The 18,014-nt window shown below is 41.8% G+C and overlaps 1 protein-coding gene across 11 annotated transcripts in view; it reads right to left on the bottom strand.

The window, feature by feature from the left end:
* The window catches only part of grm8a (glutamate receptor, metabotropic 8a), a 367,732-nt gene that overhangs the window by 176,214 nt on the left and 173,504 nt on the right, over positions 1–18,014 (bottom strand). For all 11 annotated transcript variants that reach the window (XR_005205480.1, XR_005205481.1, XR_005205479.1 and 8 more), the window contains exons 3-5: positions 5,569–5,704; positions 4,403–4,557; positions 867–1,004 (exon numbers count right to left, since the gene is read on the bottom strand). Coding sequence is in view for 7 of the 11 variants with exons in the window: in XM_037760310.1 (XP_037616238.1) it covers positions 867–1,004; positions 4,403–4,557; positions 5,569–5,704 (429 nt within the window). In the remaining 4 variants the exon portion in view is untranslated. The remainder of the gene's footprint in view (positions 1–866; positions 1,005–4,402; positions 4,558–5,568; positions 5,705–18,014) is intronic.

Here is an 18,014-nt window from a genome sequence, read left to right on the forward strand (position 1 = left end):
GGGCTGGCCTAATTGGAAAAGACCAGAAAGACAGGTGTGAACTAGTTTCCTCTGGTGAATTCAATCTTGTGAAAAGTTGGAGTTGTTGATAAATGTCAGAAAGAGAGAGATAAAAGAAGCACAATAGATTTCTAAAGCTGGAAACTATTTAGCCAGTCTTCTTGATTTGCATCAAACAAAACAAGAAGAATGACACCGAGCAAGATGCGAGGATCTGGTTGTTGTGGTGTAGGAATGAGAGAAGACCAGTTACAACTGACCAGCTTGCCAGATTTGATAGAAGCTAAAATTTACAACCCTCAATGGAACATCTGTGGAGTTAAAACGCCTCTTCTCAAATTGGCAAAATGATTTGTTAGAAGCCTCTGTTACAAGTGTAAAGTCCCACTCTAGCTAGGAGCATTTTTTATCTCTTTGTGTGTCTGTCCCATGGAGGAATTCGATCAAAGTCCACCTAATTTACATGCTGCAAATGCCTGTTTAGGCTATTAGTCATTCATTCATTCATTCAGTCATTATCCATAACCGCTTATCCTATTCAGGGTTGCGGGGTGGGGGCTGGAGCCGATCCCAGCTGATACTGGGCGAAGGCGGGGTACACTCTGGACAGGTCGCCGGGCCATCACAGGGCTGACACATAGAGACAGACAACCATTCACGCTCATATTCACACCTACGGGCACATTAGAGTCAACAATTAATCTGCATGTCTTTGGACTGTGGGAGGAAACCTGATACCCCGGAGAAAATCCACGCTAACACAGGGGTTACATGCAAAATCCTTTTTGACTTTCTTTGTTTTGTTTATCCAAGCGTTGGATATCAACTCATATAAAGTGAAAAAAAGCGATAGTGTAGTGTCTTACCTGTGCATTTCTTCAGGCTGCCGGGTCGTTTACCATGCATCCCCAGCTTACAGTTGAAGTTCTCCTCCCAGAATTCAGCGAACCAAACATTTCTTCTGTTGTTGGACAGCGAGCGGCTCCGAAAATACCGGTCAAACGCTGTAAAAAAGACAGACAGGGTAAAAGTTTAAAAACCTAGGTTAAAAAGGGGGTTTCTATTTTCTTTTTTTGAAACTATACTGAATGCATCTACCTGTCCATAAAGAGGATTAAACCAGAAACGTTCTGATTACACAAGTTGTTTTTAACACTGCCAATATCTTGTTTAATGGTGTAATGTGAGGAGGTGCGTCGGGAGTTCATTTCCGCTGAGATCCGCCTGTACTAAAACAATCAGATGTTCATGGAACAATAAAGGCCTTCATCATGAAAAGCCTATGGATCTAAAATACGACTGACTATAGAATGACTTTCAAATAATGAAGCCGAGAGCAAACATTTCCGACTGAGCTTCCACAGTCTACGTTGGCCACTTGTCCAATTTAATAAGCAGAGAGGAGGAGAGAAACAGGAAAGAGCATATTTCTCCACTCACAGGAATGGAAATACCTGTCAGAGACTGGCAGGCGGAGATAAAGAGATGGGCGAAAGAAAAGAGAAATGAGGGAGACAAAAACACACCTTATACTTGTACTGCTTAGTTCGTACCACAATTAATTGGGAAAAACAGCTTTTTTGTTTTGTTGTCTGCGAGGAAAAAGAAGAAGGCTTCTATCACAATATGGCTTTACGACCCTCATTAACATCATCAGCGGCGTGTTGGGTGCTTGAGTTATTTATTGTTCCTATGGAGCTCAGGTATGCCCCAACAACACTGCAAAGAAAGCATTTACGCTTCGCTAATAAAAGTCATTTCCAACACCGCCGGGACTGTAGTTCAGGGCAACGCAGTGCATGTGAAGCAAAGCATGGAGGAGGGGTTGATCACTGGGGACTATCAGACTGACTCGGACAGCCTGTGCCACGCCAGACTCGCTGTAAAAGGTGACAAGAGCCGCCTTGATTAATCTCCTCCGTTGTCAGGGAAATTGGCCCGGTGTGCACCTGTGTAGCTCAGTTGCTACTTAGACTGCTGGGAAACAACGCGTTCACTCCCCTGTGTAGCTCAACAGGTAGCACATCTGGGATCACAAGCTTCTCATCGGGATCACAGATGTGATGCTGATAAAATAATAAAATGTAAGCACTTATGGTAAAATCAGGTTCTTTTTATTCTGCATTGAATGTGAGACAATAAATATGAAGCTGGAGCCAGAAGACGGTTAGCTTAGCTTAGCACAAAGACTGGAATCAAGGGGAAACAGCTAGCCTGGCTCTTTATGAAGGTCAGAAACCTACTGAAACCTCTTTAGATTTCTAAGTAACACATTGCATGTGGTTTGTTTATTTCATACAAAAACCGAGGTGTAAAAACAACAAGTTGAGGATTTACGTGGCAGACTATTTCTTCGGTTTGAGTAATGATTTCCTGAGTTTCCCATTCAGAGTACATTCCCTTAAGGTTAAAGGCTGAAGGTTATTTTTTTAAAAACCTTCAGGGAAAGGTTACTTAAACTACTTTTTGAGAACGTTCCCTGAAGGATCCCCGAAGGTTGTTTTAAAAAAACATTCAATGAACGTTTTTGTTTTTAAATCATCTTCAGGAAACCCTGAATGTTCCATGAACTTGTAATACATCATTTGGTCAACTTTTTCACAGTTTTGGAAAGTGTGAATTTCATATATTCTACAGCTCTATGAATCATCAGCACATATTTTAGCCCATTTTGGCTCCACACTGTGAATTTCATACCTATAATATTGAATTAAGCTGAAATAACATGGGATTCATTAGGCTACTCTGCAGCTACAATCTCTTCTGCGGAATAATGCCCTTTACATTCAGTAAGGACATTTAAAATCCGACTGCGATAGGAATCAGCACGTACTTCATTTGATCAACTTTGACAGAGTGAATTTCACGCATTTAAAGCTGAAGTAGGCGAGATTGGAGCAAATATGATTAAAAAAAGTTATTTTTATAAAACAGTCGCTATATCGTGACAGTAGTACATGAAACAGGTAAACTGAAAAAATCATGTGCCTCTGTGTCCTCCGGCGCTCCTAACGGCATCTGCAAGATTTCGCAGACCGGAGGAAAACAAGCAGTCAGAGCTGATCTGAGGTCTGCTGTCAATCAGTCCGACCAAACGGTTAAACTAGGCAGCGCTGATCAAATATGAATCAATATTAATGTTACGTTAATGCCTATTTCTTGCCTGAAATGTTTTCAGGATCATCTTGTAGTGCACGGTTTAGCTGTAAAATGAAAAAAATGTTGACGCCGCCGCCATTGTGAAATCTGTTGAAGGAATGCCAAGTTGCGGTCACATGACTGGAGCACAGCCAATAGGAACGCTCTCTCAATGAAATGACATGTGATTGGTCAAAGTCTCCCGTCACGGGCTAGATTTTTTAAAGCCTGAAAACAGAGCCATGAGGAGGTGCAGAAGTCTAGTTTTCTCTCAGAACACTTGAATTACAATGTGCTGAAAGGTTATTATGGAATTTTTGCCCAATGATCCCAAAAATATACTGCCTACTGCCACTTTAAGGGAACCTTCCTTGACCCCTTGGTAGCCTGCAGTCGACAGTACCTGTCAAAGTGTCCTCGGGCGAGATACCGAACCCCAAATTGCATGTGTGTGAGTGTGCGTGTGAATGTTTATCGCTCCTGATGAGCAGGTGGAATGTTGTGTGGTAGCCTCTGCCACAGTGTATGAATGTGTGTGTGGATGGATGAATGATGGTGTTGTAAAACGCTTTGAGAGGTCGCTAAGATTAGAAAGGTGCTATATAAATACAGTCCATTTACTATTTATCTCTATGGTAAATGTTACTTAACATTTAACTTAACATAAAGTTTATTGGATTATATTGCATCTGATTGTCATGTGTATATATAATAAATTGGTAACTGTGAGTGAGTGTATTCACTCTTTATGCACTCTTTTCGCTGGTTCCGTCTGTCTATTCTGAAGACCCCATAGCGTGTTCCCTCATGTCGACCAGACAAAGCTGACTTTGATTCATTTAAACCTCTACATAGGCTCTCTCTCCCTCACTTTCAGTTTATATCTTGTCGCCTTTCTGTCCCTCCAGGAGTCAATTATCTAATAGGGAGCTCCGACAGGGAGCAAATGAGGAGATCCTCCCTGGCCTAATGGCAAAAACTTGTTTTCCTCTGGGATCAAGAGTCAGGGAACACTTTCTGCTTCTGGTCTTTCCCCCCCTGTCCCCTTAATTTGATCTATTAGACTTCCAACACAGACACACACACACACATAACTCCAGCTTCCTTTCATTTGTCACACAGCCAGGTGTGAGGAAAGAGTCTCAGTGCGGATGAAAAGTTTTGGCACCTTTAACAATTCTTTTTAAGAGATCACCCGTTGTCAGTGTTGTGTAATGACATGAGGGTAGTGCATCATTGCGTGTGTCTCCGCACACACTCTTACCGTCTACAGATGCTCGCTTGGGAAGAATCGTGATGGCTCCCTCGGCCACTCTCTCCTGGCCAATCACAGGTGAGATTTTGGACCCCCAGCTGTCTGAACCCACCCACAGGAAGTGGCCCGTCTGGTTGTTCTTTTTAGCTGCGTCCAGAACTCGTCTGTTTGAGAAGAGAGCAGAGAATTAAAGTGATTATGTAAGTTAGAAAATAACAGCAAAAAGTGCTCATGCTGGAGACTGTTTGGTCATTATTGCTTTTAAAGGGACTGTTTGTAAGAATCAGAATTGCTTGTAAACAGCGACAACAGGCTGTTAAGTCAACGAAAGTCAGCGTCGGGCTCGCGCTTGCTCGCTCTAATAGACATGAACGAGCATCGGTCAAAACAGTGAGGCGACACACGTCAGCTAAAATCACAATATCACTCTATATTTCAGCTGCTTGGCAGTAATGTTAGCTGACCAGACGAAGGTCTCTCCATGAATCACTGCTGATCCTAGTGTTGGATTTTCCTGCTTCAGCCTCCCGACCGCGGTGGGAGGGAGACACCGGCACCCGGTTGGAGACGATAACGTTTCTCGCTGCGGAGCCCCGTCACTTCACAAGACACGGGAAACCTCTGTTGGTCTGGAGGAGCTGCAGCAGTTATTTCTGCACAAACGTCCAAAGTATATTCACTAGATATTCTCAGAGCTACGAAGTCCTCTGCAGTGTGTAGTGTGCGCGCATGAACGTGAGGTGGAGCAAGCTGTGAGTGAAGGCAAGCAGGCAGAGGAGCAGAGTACAGCAGAGACTCCGGCCCTGGAGGCCAAAGCTACGGTCTCCCCCGCGTACTACGACCGTGGCCAACACTGTTTTGCAAGACGGGCTTCACTAGATAGAACTTTGCGGTTTTGGTGCTTCCGTGTAGTTTGTGTTGGAGCCTGAGTCTGAACAGCGTAGCCACACGCGAGCGCGCATATGCGAGCGAGCATGGGACACCGACCCGGGTGATTTATACGTGTAAGAAGTTACAAACGGTCCCTTTAACTGTAAGTGGCATGAGGGTATTATTATTGAATAAGCCGAAAAAGTCAGCAGAACATGTCACTAAACCGTATGTAAAAGTGAAGGCAGCAGAAAAATGATGAGCAGTGGCAGAGGGGGCCGCTTGTTTAAGTGCGTGGCACGTACCGTATGTCGTCCTCATTAGCGAACATGATGACGGCCCTGGCATTGGAGGTCTCCAGCAGGCGTCTGATGATCTTGTCAAACTCCCCCGTCCTGGGCTCCCTGGGGATCTTCAAGGACTGGGCGATACACACACCACCTGGGACAGAGAGAAAGAGAGAGAGAGGGGGACATTTATTCATTTTGTATTCATCATTCATATTTTCACTCCCTAGATTGGGCCTATACCCAGTTTATTAAGCTGTGTTCTAAACTTGGCTATAAACACTTCCTCTGGTTCATGGAAGTGATGTGGTTTTACACTTCCAGCTGCATCAGCATTTTGAGTTAAATAGAAGAATAACTTGATGTTCAGTCGAACAGCAATCTCGGAATCCATCGGCTATTGTTCTGACGGCGATAACCCTTTGGGGGTATTTCTACGGTTCCAGCGGATATCCGGGCCAAGACTTCCTTTGCAGTGCTCTGCTCATTGTTTACAGTCCGATTAGCAATTTGAGATGCAGAAGGGAGTTTGCAAGCTAATTTTAAACCCATAAAAAGCTACATCATCGTCAGACGATAGCCGGTGGGCACCTAGATTTAATTTCGTCCAATGCATTCCGCCTCTTTCGCTCTCCACACGGACTGTTTACCTGCATTCAACCAAAGCCTGCTCAAATGTGATTGGTCAATACTACTTTATTCAGACTACAAACGGAAACCAGAAGGCTGATACCAAAATCTTGTCTCATTACCTACAGATTCTGCACTCATATTATGCAGATATCTGTTTATAGATATTAGTCTAGCAGCAAGAAAATCCAAACCACAGGATGTATTAATACTGGCCAAGTGATTTTGGGGAACGCCAAAACACCACAGCAACAAGCAATAAGACAAGCATTGAGGATCACAGATTGCCATATTAAACATTCATACCAAAAGAGATAGATTATGAAACAAAGAGTCTGAGTGTCGGGTGTGATGAGACAAGGTATGGAGGATGTAGAGGAAAAACAAGGTAGAGCACTGGAGCGGGGAAATAAAAGAAAGGAAAAGGTTGGGAGAGAAGGGAGCAGGGATGATGGACGTGGAGAAGAAAACGAGTTGTAGGAAAGGAAGGAAGAGAAAGAGTGGAAGAGGAAGAGGGAGGAGGAGGAGATGAATAGTCTGGAAGAGGCGAAGAGTTTGAGATATAGCAATTGAGGACAGGATGGAAGGGAGCGAAGAGAAAGTTAGATAATACGCCGAAAGGTGAAGTTGAAATTACAGTGAAAGTAAGAGGTGTTGATCGCAACAGGAAAACAACAAGACAGAAAGATGAATGGGGCGACATTATGATTCAAAGCCACGTCACTGAGCACTGTGTGCCAGGAAACATCCTCTCTGTACCCACTTCACACGCACACTTCATTTCCTATTGTGGAGGACGACAAGAATAGCAGTCACAGCAATATTAGCTATTACACTCACAATGTGTGATAATGAGGGAGGTATTTGTTGACCTTGTTCTTTTCCCTCGCTCTCTGCCTTCGCTCACACACATTCAAATAGTTCCTGTTCAACCCTGGAAATACAGGGGGGGGAGAAACAGATTTTTTTTTGAATGACTCTCACACACTCTCTCTATTCTTCTCTCACACACACAAACACACACAGATAATCCAACATCCCATACTGCTTTGCACTAATCCAGACTCTATATTTAAGCACCGTTCTGTTAATTAGCTCTGCTTCATTACATCATTAGCCCAGCTCAAGGTGTAAAGGTGTGTGTGAGGATTATGTTATTGTTACACATTTTGCTTTATCCTTGCGGACAATAAGACTTGAGTGCATCCATATCGTTTTGTGTGTGTTAAATTTGATCATTTGTCTGTGTGTGTGTGTGTATGTGTGTGAGAGAGAGAGTGAATGATGTCTCCTCTCCTCCCTGCCTGTTCCAGCCCATTTATTGAACATCTGTACAGTCTGTCGCTTTCACTATATCACTCCCCTTAATCACACACACATACTGTACATTCATTCCCATGCAGATGCACACACACACATACCAGCGTGCATGACTGGCAAAACAAATACTCATTAGCCTCGAATTAAAAGTCTCTCAAGGATAATCAGAGTGACAAAATCTGCACCCCCATCTACACACTACAGACTTGGAAGTTGGAAGTTGTATACGTACACACAGATAGTAAATTCTGAGGAAACAAGGCATGCAATGTGTACACACACACACACACACACACACATAAGTGCTGATGTTTGCATTCTCTCTACCACTGTCCTTGGACCAGTATAAAAGTGATTAAATCATTCTTTGTTTTATAGCCTCGCTCCCATCATCAATAACTGTCCCAATGGAGAACACACTTCACAGATAAAGACAATATTGAATTATATCTGTGCGTCTGTGTGTAGGTGTTTACACACTCTGAGACACACCAGACCATCAGTGTCGCAGCCAAATTCAACTGCTAACCAAAAAAAAAACGTCTTTGATGGTGCCAAAACAGCAGCTCGTTAAAAGCGAGCGCCGGTTATTAGTGCGCACTTTCGCCGCTCCGTTGAAAGGAAAAAGCTGCGAGGTTGGGTCAGGAGAAACATCTTTTTCTCTTCTATTTTTTTTTTTCAAATCACTCACCGAACGTCTAGTTGAAAGCAAAAAGTTGTTAAATAAAAAGGGGGCTTTTTGGAAGAGAGATTTAACATCAAAACCCTCAAACATCACAACACTCCAGGCGGAGGATTGGCTTCACGCCGCAAACTAGAAATGGAAAGAAAAAGACAGACGGATGACAAAAGTCTAGTAAACAATAATACCGAAAGCTATTTTTAAAGGCAAGTGCTTTTGTGTTGCCTGTTGAGGCTGAGTGAAGAGCTCCTCGTACGAGAAGAAATGTTTTGGTCAGATGTGGAAAAAGTGTTTCAGGGAGCTACAAACGCTGGTATTGATTTCAGTGGTTAAAAAAGGTCTGGGTTAAAAACCTACACCTCAGGTACCTGACGAGGTGTGAAAGCTTTCTGTAACCCACATCTGATGGGCAGAAACAGCTGCTGATGACATCACATGCTCATCATCATGTGAATAAATGGAACAGTAAACGCAGGATTTTGCAGCAAGCATGTCAATCATGTCACAATACCAGAAATTTGGTAGTCGATACCAATACCAGTGAAACTCCACAATTCCTGATACCCAATTTTTGGGTTTCTATACCAAGGTAAAAAAGAAAAAGAAAACAATAAAGCCAACGTACTTCAATATACACTCCTTTATTACCATTTGCATACTGTTTTTTAATTATTAATCCCTGATTTTTTCTCGCCAAAAAACTAATTTTACAAGATTACATTTGAATGCATCAACATAACGTTATAATTTACCTTCGCCCAATGATAATTTTTCACTGAATAGAGCTTGAACACATCATAATGTACTAGGGCTGTCCCGATTACAATTTTTTGGGCTTCGAAACTTCGGTGAGAAATATTCAAAAGTATTCAAAGCTTCGCTTCGCAGTGCAGCAAAGCAGGCTGACATGTTTTTCTGTCTTTGGCGATCTCCCCTGTTTCAGTGCCGGAAGATTGCCGCTGCACTGAATATGAATAATGAATAATTTTTGTGGGATTATTCCTTATTTCATGGGGTATTTGGGGATTTATACATTATCATTGCATACTTATCTATAAAAAATAATTAGAAACAAAGCATTCGAATACTTTGGAGGTCGATTACCATGGAAATAGTCAAAGCTTTCAAGCATTCAGGTCAGTCCTATAATGTACCTCAATGCAACCTCTATACTTTAGCTCTGTTGTTTAGCCAAACGTTACTAGCTCTCCTCCTGCCGTTTTTAACACAATTGTTGCTCACCATGTAAAATTATCAGGGACATTTTCTAACGTCCCTGGGTTGACTGGATAACGTTAATCTCAAGCCCTGATCCCTGGTACCTGTGGTACTGTAGAAAACAAACACTGTTACGCTTACAGAATTTGGGCATCGACTTAGTACCGAAGTATCGGTTCTTGTGACATCCCTAGTCCCTGATTTTCAGATACTGTTTAAATGAGTCGCTAGATTTAGAGATATCAGAGTGAAAAGCTGTTTAATCAATTTCCACCATCATCTGCACCATCACTTATTATGGACAGAACCGTCTCACATCTCCCAGACCCCCAAAAACACAACCTGCAGCCTCAGAATTTGGCTGAATGTGTACCAACTGGATAATTGTTTAGAGGCATCATATCACATATCACACACCCGGCATACTAATGTGAGACCAGTTAGAAATTCTCTTTATTTACTTCACAAATAAAAGAATGGTCCCAGCTGTATTGGATCACGACAATAGCCAGTTTATTACGCAATTCAGCAATTGTTGCGCGATCATGTACAACGGGCTAATTGAATTATAGGCTCTACGTCGGCAGAGCAGCAACACACCGAGCGCTCGGTTTATCTCTAATAACCTGATTATTGAGGCTTCAACGTGGAATGGAACGCGACTGAATCCTAATTCCTTGTGTCTGTTTATGTGTACATCTGTGTGTGTGTGTGTGTGTGTGTGTGTGTGTGTGAGTGCGCATTTGCAACTGTCTGTCCCCAGCTGCTAAAAAAAGACGTAGGGTGCAAGTAGTGATGATAAATTCGATGTTAAGTGCATCCAGCGCTCCCCCGAACGAAACCCTTATAGTCTGTAATTAACTCCATTCTGTTTAGAGATTAAATTCAATCTGTTTCAGGACTGGAAACGCCGCTGTCTCAACGTTTAATTAACAGTCTGCTTCCCTCGCACACTCTCCTCTCTCTCTCTCTACATCATTTCATCTATTAACCCACAGTGACATGAATGGGAGGGTGCTGCTGCGTAGTATCTTGTTGCCGTCATTTTTCTTCTCACATTTAGCTTGTCAAACTTTTTGGGGAGTAGGCTACATCTCCTATTTCCTTGGAATTCAATTTTACAATATCATAGAAGTGAACAATTAATGACGCCAAACTTTCTCAGTCAAAATTGGAAATTTAAAAAACTTGGAGAAATACATGCAACAACTTGTACTTCACTCGTTCATGTCCTGGATGAGACAGAGTGGTGCAGGGATGACGTGTTTTGGTTGGCCAACCAGGAAGTTAGAATCGCCATGGGATTCCTCAACAAAAAGCCAATTATTGTATTATTGCAGGAAATAAGCTTTTTTACTACACAGGTTTTGTTCAGAGAGATAATCGTCACAAATTAACACATTTTTTATGATTTTTGAAGTGTGAATGCAATCACCATACGTAAAAAGTTAACGTTAGGCTATAAACAAACTACACCACGGTCGCGTGAACGTGAGTATATAAAACGAGGCTGTAAAGGCGGACGAGTTGGCGTGATGACGTTTAGTAGTCTCATTTATCCACTTGTTAGCGACAGCCTTTTTAAAAGACGTAAAAGCTTCAAAATTCACTAATGGAATATTTACTGACTTATTTTATATCGTAGATCAAAACTAATTTGTGAGGGAAATGTCTTTAATCTTTGATTTTGGGGTTGCGGGAAAAGAAATAAAAAATAATACCTGACAATGACTAATATATTTGACTTCAGGACATCTCTGACTACTGAAAATCAAACATTCTTAATGTTTTAATTTAGATATTTTCCAAAGTAAAAGTCCCTATCAGTGTATGATTCAACTTTTTCCTATGGTCTAGTGCTAAAAAAGTTAACAAAAATCGCAATACCTATCGAATCGGCACCCAATTATCGTGATAATATCGAATCGGGAGATGGGTGAATCGTCCCAGCCCTACTAAAAACCCATTGACTTTGAGACAAGAGAACCAGAAGTGCCACAATGCTAACTCATTTCCAGGTTTTAAGGACTCATTCTTGCACCACCACTATTGGCAGATTTTTATCAGCTGCAATAATCATCTTCTGCTTCACGGTAATCCCATATGTCATCTGTTTCTCCTACTACTCCTTTCCATTTTCCTCTAAATCTTCGTTTTGCATCACTCCACACCCTGCTGCACAAACTATCTATTCAACACTGCAGGAGTACCCCACACACTCACTGATACACTCGTGCATCCGATAATGTAGTTATACCGGCAGTGCGGCTTGGACATACACACAGAGACATTAATGTGGTTTCCTGCTAAGCAGGATGAGTAATCTGAGTAACTTTAAAGCGAGCTGCCGTTATGCCGCTGGTAATGGAGTGTGTGTGTGTGTGTGTGTGTGTGTGTTTATGTGCCCGTATGCATATTTTTATGTTAGATGTGAGTGTTGAATAAAATGAAAGGAAGGTTGTGAATTCAAAGTCCCTGACTTTAAAGATTATTCCATTAAGATATAGCTGTGTCGCCAACCTCGCTGTCTTTTCTCTAAAGTATGTGTGTCTCAAACATACACACACACACACACACCTTGTCAATTGCTACTATTAGCACAACATTCAATATGCTTGGATCAAAAATGAGGTTCTATGTGCCCACACAAGAGGAAATTAATTTCTTCCTTCAGCTTTGATTTCTTTGATTAAAAAAAAACCGCCCACTTGCATTCATCCCCATAGAAATACCAGCCAGTGAAGTGTTACTATTGGAGACTTCTTACACAAACATACAGCAAACACATGCACTCACTGATTTCGACACTTTCTTTCTCTCCAAACCTCATTAGCGCTGCTTTAAAATTAAAAGTTGCCCTCTGCCTCTCTATGCTTTGTTCATGGCTCGGGGGCGCTGCAGCTTGGGCCTTTGAAGTCACTGATTTATATGTGTGTGTGAATGTGTGTGTTACGCATGCTTGTGTGAATTTGTCTGTGCTCAACGATGTGCGTTTTTGTGTGCACTCCAGTAACTATGTGCACAACACACACGCTGGCTTTTTCCCCCCTCCTTTTGCTCGGGTTCGGATGATGTGGTGCGGTAAATATTGTGTTCTGCAGTTTTTCGCTACCGAGTGAAACTCCACCTCGGGCTCGCTAATGAATCATTGACAACACCCACGGAAACGCTGTCCCAGGAAATTTACATCCTCCCATTAAAATATGCCTTAAAGGACAGAGGCCTCAGAGCCTCAAATGGGCTTGGAAATGTAAGACGGTCCTAACCCGAACCCGAAAAAGCTGCTGCTCAGACCTGAACACAAGCCTGAGGGGGAAATTTGTGAGCCCATAATGGACTTAAGCTTGAAATTGCTTATAATTTGCTGATAATGAAACACTGATAAGGGCGATGAGGGGGGGAAATGGGCAAAGTCGTTTCAGTTTACAGAAAATTGAATGCACTTTTGGTAAATGTTTGTTCGATTAGCGCGGCGTGGACACACACGGAGATAAAATTATGAGCGATGCCTCCGCGGCGCCGTGAGTTATCAGAGTATAAACCGAGGCAGCAGTTTGCATCAGCAAGTGGATATTGCATATTTGCGATGATCTACTGTGCACATAATAAAACGTTTCAAGTGGTGCTCACAGAAAATACAATAATTTGTGGTATCTCTCTAAAAAAGTTAATTCAAATTGTAGCCTCAGTACATTAGAGCAGATTTTAATAATACAGTGATGGCCACTGGAGTTATCCTTCAGTCTGCATCTACTTTGTGTGATTATTATAATTCCAGACATTCCTCCTATCCTCGATTCTGCATTAATACTGCAGTGGTTTATTAACTTCTTTGTTTTATTCCCAAATGCCCCATTTGGGGGACACTTTCAAATCCCGCTATTTAGCATTCAAAAGCAATAAATACACATTTAACAAATTCATTTTAACAAACTATATCGTAGTTGTACTGTAAGCAGATATGAGTGTTTATTAATGCATTTGTCAACAACTGTAACTTCTCCATCTGAGCACCCATAAGTGGAGACTGGTGTATAAACAGATAATAAATGATAGAAAAACACAGTTGCAAATATATAAAATATGTCTTCATTGGAGAAGTTGTGGTTGTGGACAAATCCTGTATATTAATAACACTTAAAATTAGGGCTGGGAATCACCAGAGGCCCCACGATATGATCTTATCATCACTAATATATAGTATGTCATTGAACACTTTGCTATTGTATATAGTGTGTTGTTGTTATTTTATGTGTTCTAAGCTAGTTGTAGTAGTCTGGTATATTTATAGGGTTTTCTAATATATTGTGTATACTATAGATATTATCTCTAGTGTTGATATGTATATTGATTGTGTATTTACTGTTCCTGTGCATTGTCTGGATAATCTGCTGCTGTAACACAATAATTTCCCAATTTGGGATCAATAAAGTACATCTATCTATCTATCTATCTATCTATCTATCTATCTATCTATCTATCTATCTATCATGATACTTAAGTCACAATACAATCTTATTGTGCTTTTAAACATTCTGCGATATGCTGAATATTGCGATAAGATATATTGCAACATATTATGATTTATTAACTTTTTTCAACTGCAAATTATGCAGTTTGTCAACATCTGTTTAATCTAATAAGAAACAGTTTTCACTCTGTTCATCTCAGAGTTTTCATTCACATATCTTGAGGTCAGAGGTCAAGGGACCCCTTTGAAAATGGCCATGCCAGTTTTTCCTTGCCAAAATTTAGCATAACTCTGGGGTTATTTAGCGTTCTTCCCGACAAGCTGACATGACATAGTTGGTTACAAATCAAATCATTACAATAATAAGTTAAAAAGTGAATAAGCACTTAAAAATGTATTATATCTGCTTACAACTACATTGAAAGTGTTACAAACTATTTATTAAATGTCTACTGCTTATAAATGCTAAATAGGTGGACTAAAAGTTGTTGTTTTTGCAGGGTAGTGTTTAGGTTTGTTGGTGGTCCATAAAAGGACCAATAGTTCTGAGTTTTTTGGTATGCCGCATAGGAAAATATGACTATTTATCCTCTCTGTGCAAAGTAGACAGAACGTGATAAATGTCAGTACAAAAGAAAACATGGAAGTAAATGTGTAGTACATGGCACTCCAATCTTTCACATTAATATTACAGTAGTAACCATAGCAAATAACCCTTATCATCCATCTGCGTTGCACTTGCATTATTGAAAGTAATAGCCACGGCGGCCATTGTAGATGCCGACTTGTACATCTGCATTATTTATCAAATAAGCTATTGTAGACATCCTAAATCATGTATCAGTACTAGATACAGTGTGGTTCAGTTATTCCATCCTGACTTTTTTTTATCCATTAGCACAGAGGCTGATGAGAACTGTAATGTCACTTTGACAGCTAAAAATAGGAGCAAAATTTGAATGTCAATATAATCTACCTCTCTGGGATAAAGTTGCAGAGCAGCAGCAGCTCGGCGGAATAATTGAATTAAAAAGCAGGACTTTGACTTTTGCTCCATCTTTATTTTATACATAGACAGGCTGCGCCGCTCTCCAGTATTCAGATATCTAAAAACTGCACCGGGAGAACAGATTGGACCTCGTACAGACATAGACATCTTTCATTATTCCTGTGTGTGTGTGTGCGTGTGTGTGTATGTGTGTGTGCAGGAGAGGGAGATGCAAGGACATAGTGAGTCTGAATGACAGGGGGAGGATTTGGAGGTTTGAGTGGGGAAAGTGAAAGAAGAGGAAGACAAAACACACACAGGGGAGACAGAGAGTGAGTGAGCAAGACCGAGAAAGAGACAGAGACAGACAGAAGATCTTGGCCTTTTAACGTCTCACTTTGCCCGCCGTCCCACAGCAAGCGCGCGCGTGTGTGTGCATGTGTGTGTGTGTGTGTGTGTGTGTGTGTGTGTGTGTGTGTGTGTGTGTGTGTGTGTGTGTGTGTGTGTGTGCGTGTGTGTGTGCGGTTGGCGAGGTGGCAGGTCTATCTTCACCACAGGAGTCGAGCAGTCTAGCTGAAGTCAGCACTTGCTCAGTTCTGAGGGGAGACATACTACTGGGGACACCTACTGCATGGAGACCTTGTGTGTGTGTGTGTGTGTGTGCGTGCGTGCGTGCGTGCGTGCGTGCGTGCGTGCGTGCGTGCGTGCGTGCGTGCGTGCGTGTGTGTCTGGTGGATGTGCATGAGAGAACAAAAGAGAACTTGCTTGTACACAAACCAGCCTCTTTGGTTGTCCAACCTTTCTAACATATCAGACATGCAACTAGTATTGGTTCGTAGTACTCAGACACTGCTTTTTTCTGAGAAAAAAATATTATACATACAAGTATTTGAACTTAAATCTCAATGCTTGTGTGCAGAGGGAAAATAGATAAAGCACGAGTAAATGTTATGAATGTTGTTAAAAAATAGATGCTAGTACCGGAGTTTCATTATCAAATATCTAAATAAATAAATATATAAATGAAAGTGTAAATACTTCTTGACACAATGAAGACTACATTGAATATCTAGCTTCTACAACAGCCATATTAATTAATTTTGCCCACCTAGTGGCTATAAAAGGAGCATAAAGGAGATACTCTGAGGTGGACTTAGTTACAGCAAGCTGTAGTGCACCAATAATCCACATGAGACTCCAGTAACGGCTATATCTGAACCATTTTGTTAACCATGCAGCACACATATTTGAGCTATTCCTCAATGGAGCTTTCTTTGCTTTTCTATAACTTGGAAATAAAACAACATAATGTGGTCTGGGTGCCTGTCTGTCTTCACCGTCTAGTACATGATGAACTGTATAAAGAGGGAATTATACTTCTGCAGAAATGTTACTCTTATGTCCGGGACACACTGCCCACATGAGCGGTGCGGGACGGCTGCCTCACCGAACTACTTCGTGTCTCACCCATGTGGTGTCCACACTGGCAACGTCTCTGCTGCTGGGCTGTTGCTGCCAGCTCTTTCTTTCTACATCGAGTTTGCCTTTCATTATGGCGTTTTCATTTAATTATAAATGTCATTTATATATATGTTGGACAGAAAAAGGTTGAGAAGCGTATGGTAATTTGTAAATGATAGTAATAATCCACAATTAAAACCCAGTACTTTATTCATTCATGGAGCCATGCAAGTCGCTGCATTTCTTACTGTCCTGTAAATATTTCAGAATAAAAGCCTTGTGTTAAAAAATTAAGGAATTTTTTCCACAGCAAGAAAAACACCTGATGGCTTTTATTTTGAAACGGAAGCAGGGAGTGTTGATTTAAAAATAAAGCTTTACTTTTTTTTCATGTCTGTGACATATTCTACAGATATATAGACATTGACACTCTAATAATGTTGATGGTATGATGTCAGTATACGGTCAAAAGATCATTTTCACTGTCTGTTGTTGCCGTGAACCGTGCGCGGCTCGTGGTAAAAATAGGCAAGACATGCAGCCAACAACAGGTTCCGCCATGCGCTGCTGACGTGCCCAGTGTGTTCTGGCTGTCATACCTTATACAAGACAAAAAAAACAACACAAACGCCTCCGACTGACAGCCTTGCCCCTTCGTTTACACACAGATGGACAAACATTTCAGGTCCAGTAGCCTTTCAAATTAAGAGTTTACTCTCAGTACTGTTGTGAGAGTCGACAAGTGCAACTCAAGATTAGTTCTGCGAGTCCTCAGGCAGGAGGTAAGTCAGTTAAAGTCGCCATTGAGTCGCCTGACCTTCTGCCACCTGTCACGCATCGCCAATACTCCCAATCAATCAGATTAATCCCACTGGCTTTCTGCTGGATGGTGGGGGATTGTCGGTGGGACAGATGAGAGGAAATATGTGGAGAGAAGGGAGGGAGGAAGTGAAGGTTAAGTGGTAGATGGAAAGAGATAGGAAACATGGGAGGAAAATCAGGGGGGATGAGAAGATGGGAGGGAAGAAATGAGGAAAAAGGATGGAAAGATGAAAAGATGTGGAGAATAAGGCGATGTGGGGGGGGGGAGATAAGCAAGGGATGATTGGATGTCAGACCACAGATAAAAAAGCACAAGGTCAACGTTAAGCTCAGAGATCACAAAGAGAGAACATGACCACTTCTCTGTCTGCTACTCCCCCCCATCTCTCTCTCTTTCTCTCTCTCCTCTACTCTACTGTTGCTAACATTCTCTCGTTTTCACTGAGAGAAGAATTTTCTTTCATTTCTCTGCTGTTTTCTCTCCTCTCTCTCTCTCTCTCTCCTACACACACTATCTGACAGTAATCAGACATCCAATTACAGCAGTGCCCTCAGACCGGGGCTATGAGCGTGCATGTGTGTGTGTGTGAGTGTGAATATATGTGTTGTAGCATTGCTGTTTTTTGACACACACACACACACACACACACACACACACACACACACACACACACACACACACACACACACACACACACACACACACACACACACACACACACACACACACACACACACACACACACACACACACACAGCGACAGAGCGTCAGATCCCTGCTGATGCCCGTTACTCCCCAAGCTGGGATGCCCTGCTGTCCTCCAGTCCACGTCTTATCTGGGGATGAAGGATCTCACATGTGGAATGACACA

The sequence above is a fragment of the Sebastes umbrosus genome, chromosome 23, assembly GCF_015220745.1.
Source record: "Sebastes umbrosus isolate fSebUmb1 chromosome 23, fSebUmb1.pri, whole genome shotgun sequence".
Taxonomy (NCBI): Eukaryota; Metazoa; Chordata; class Actinopteri; order Perciformes; family Sebastidae; genus Sebastes; species Sebastes umbrosus.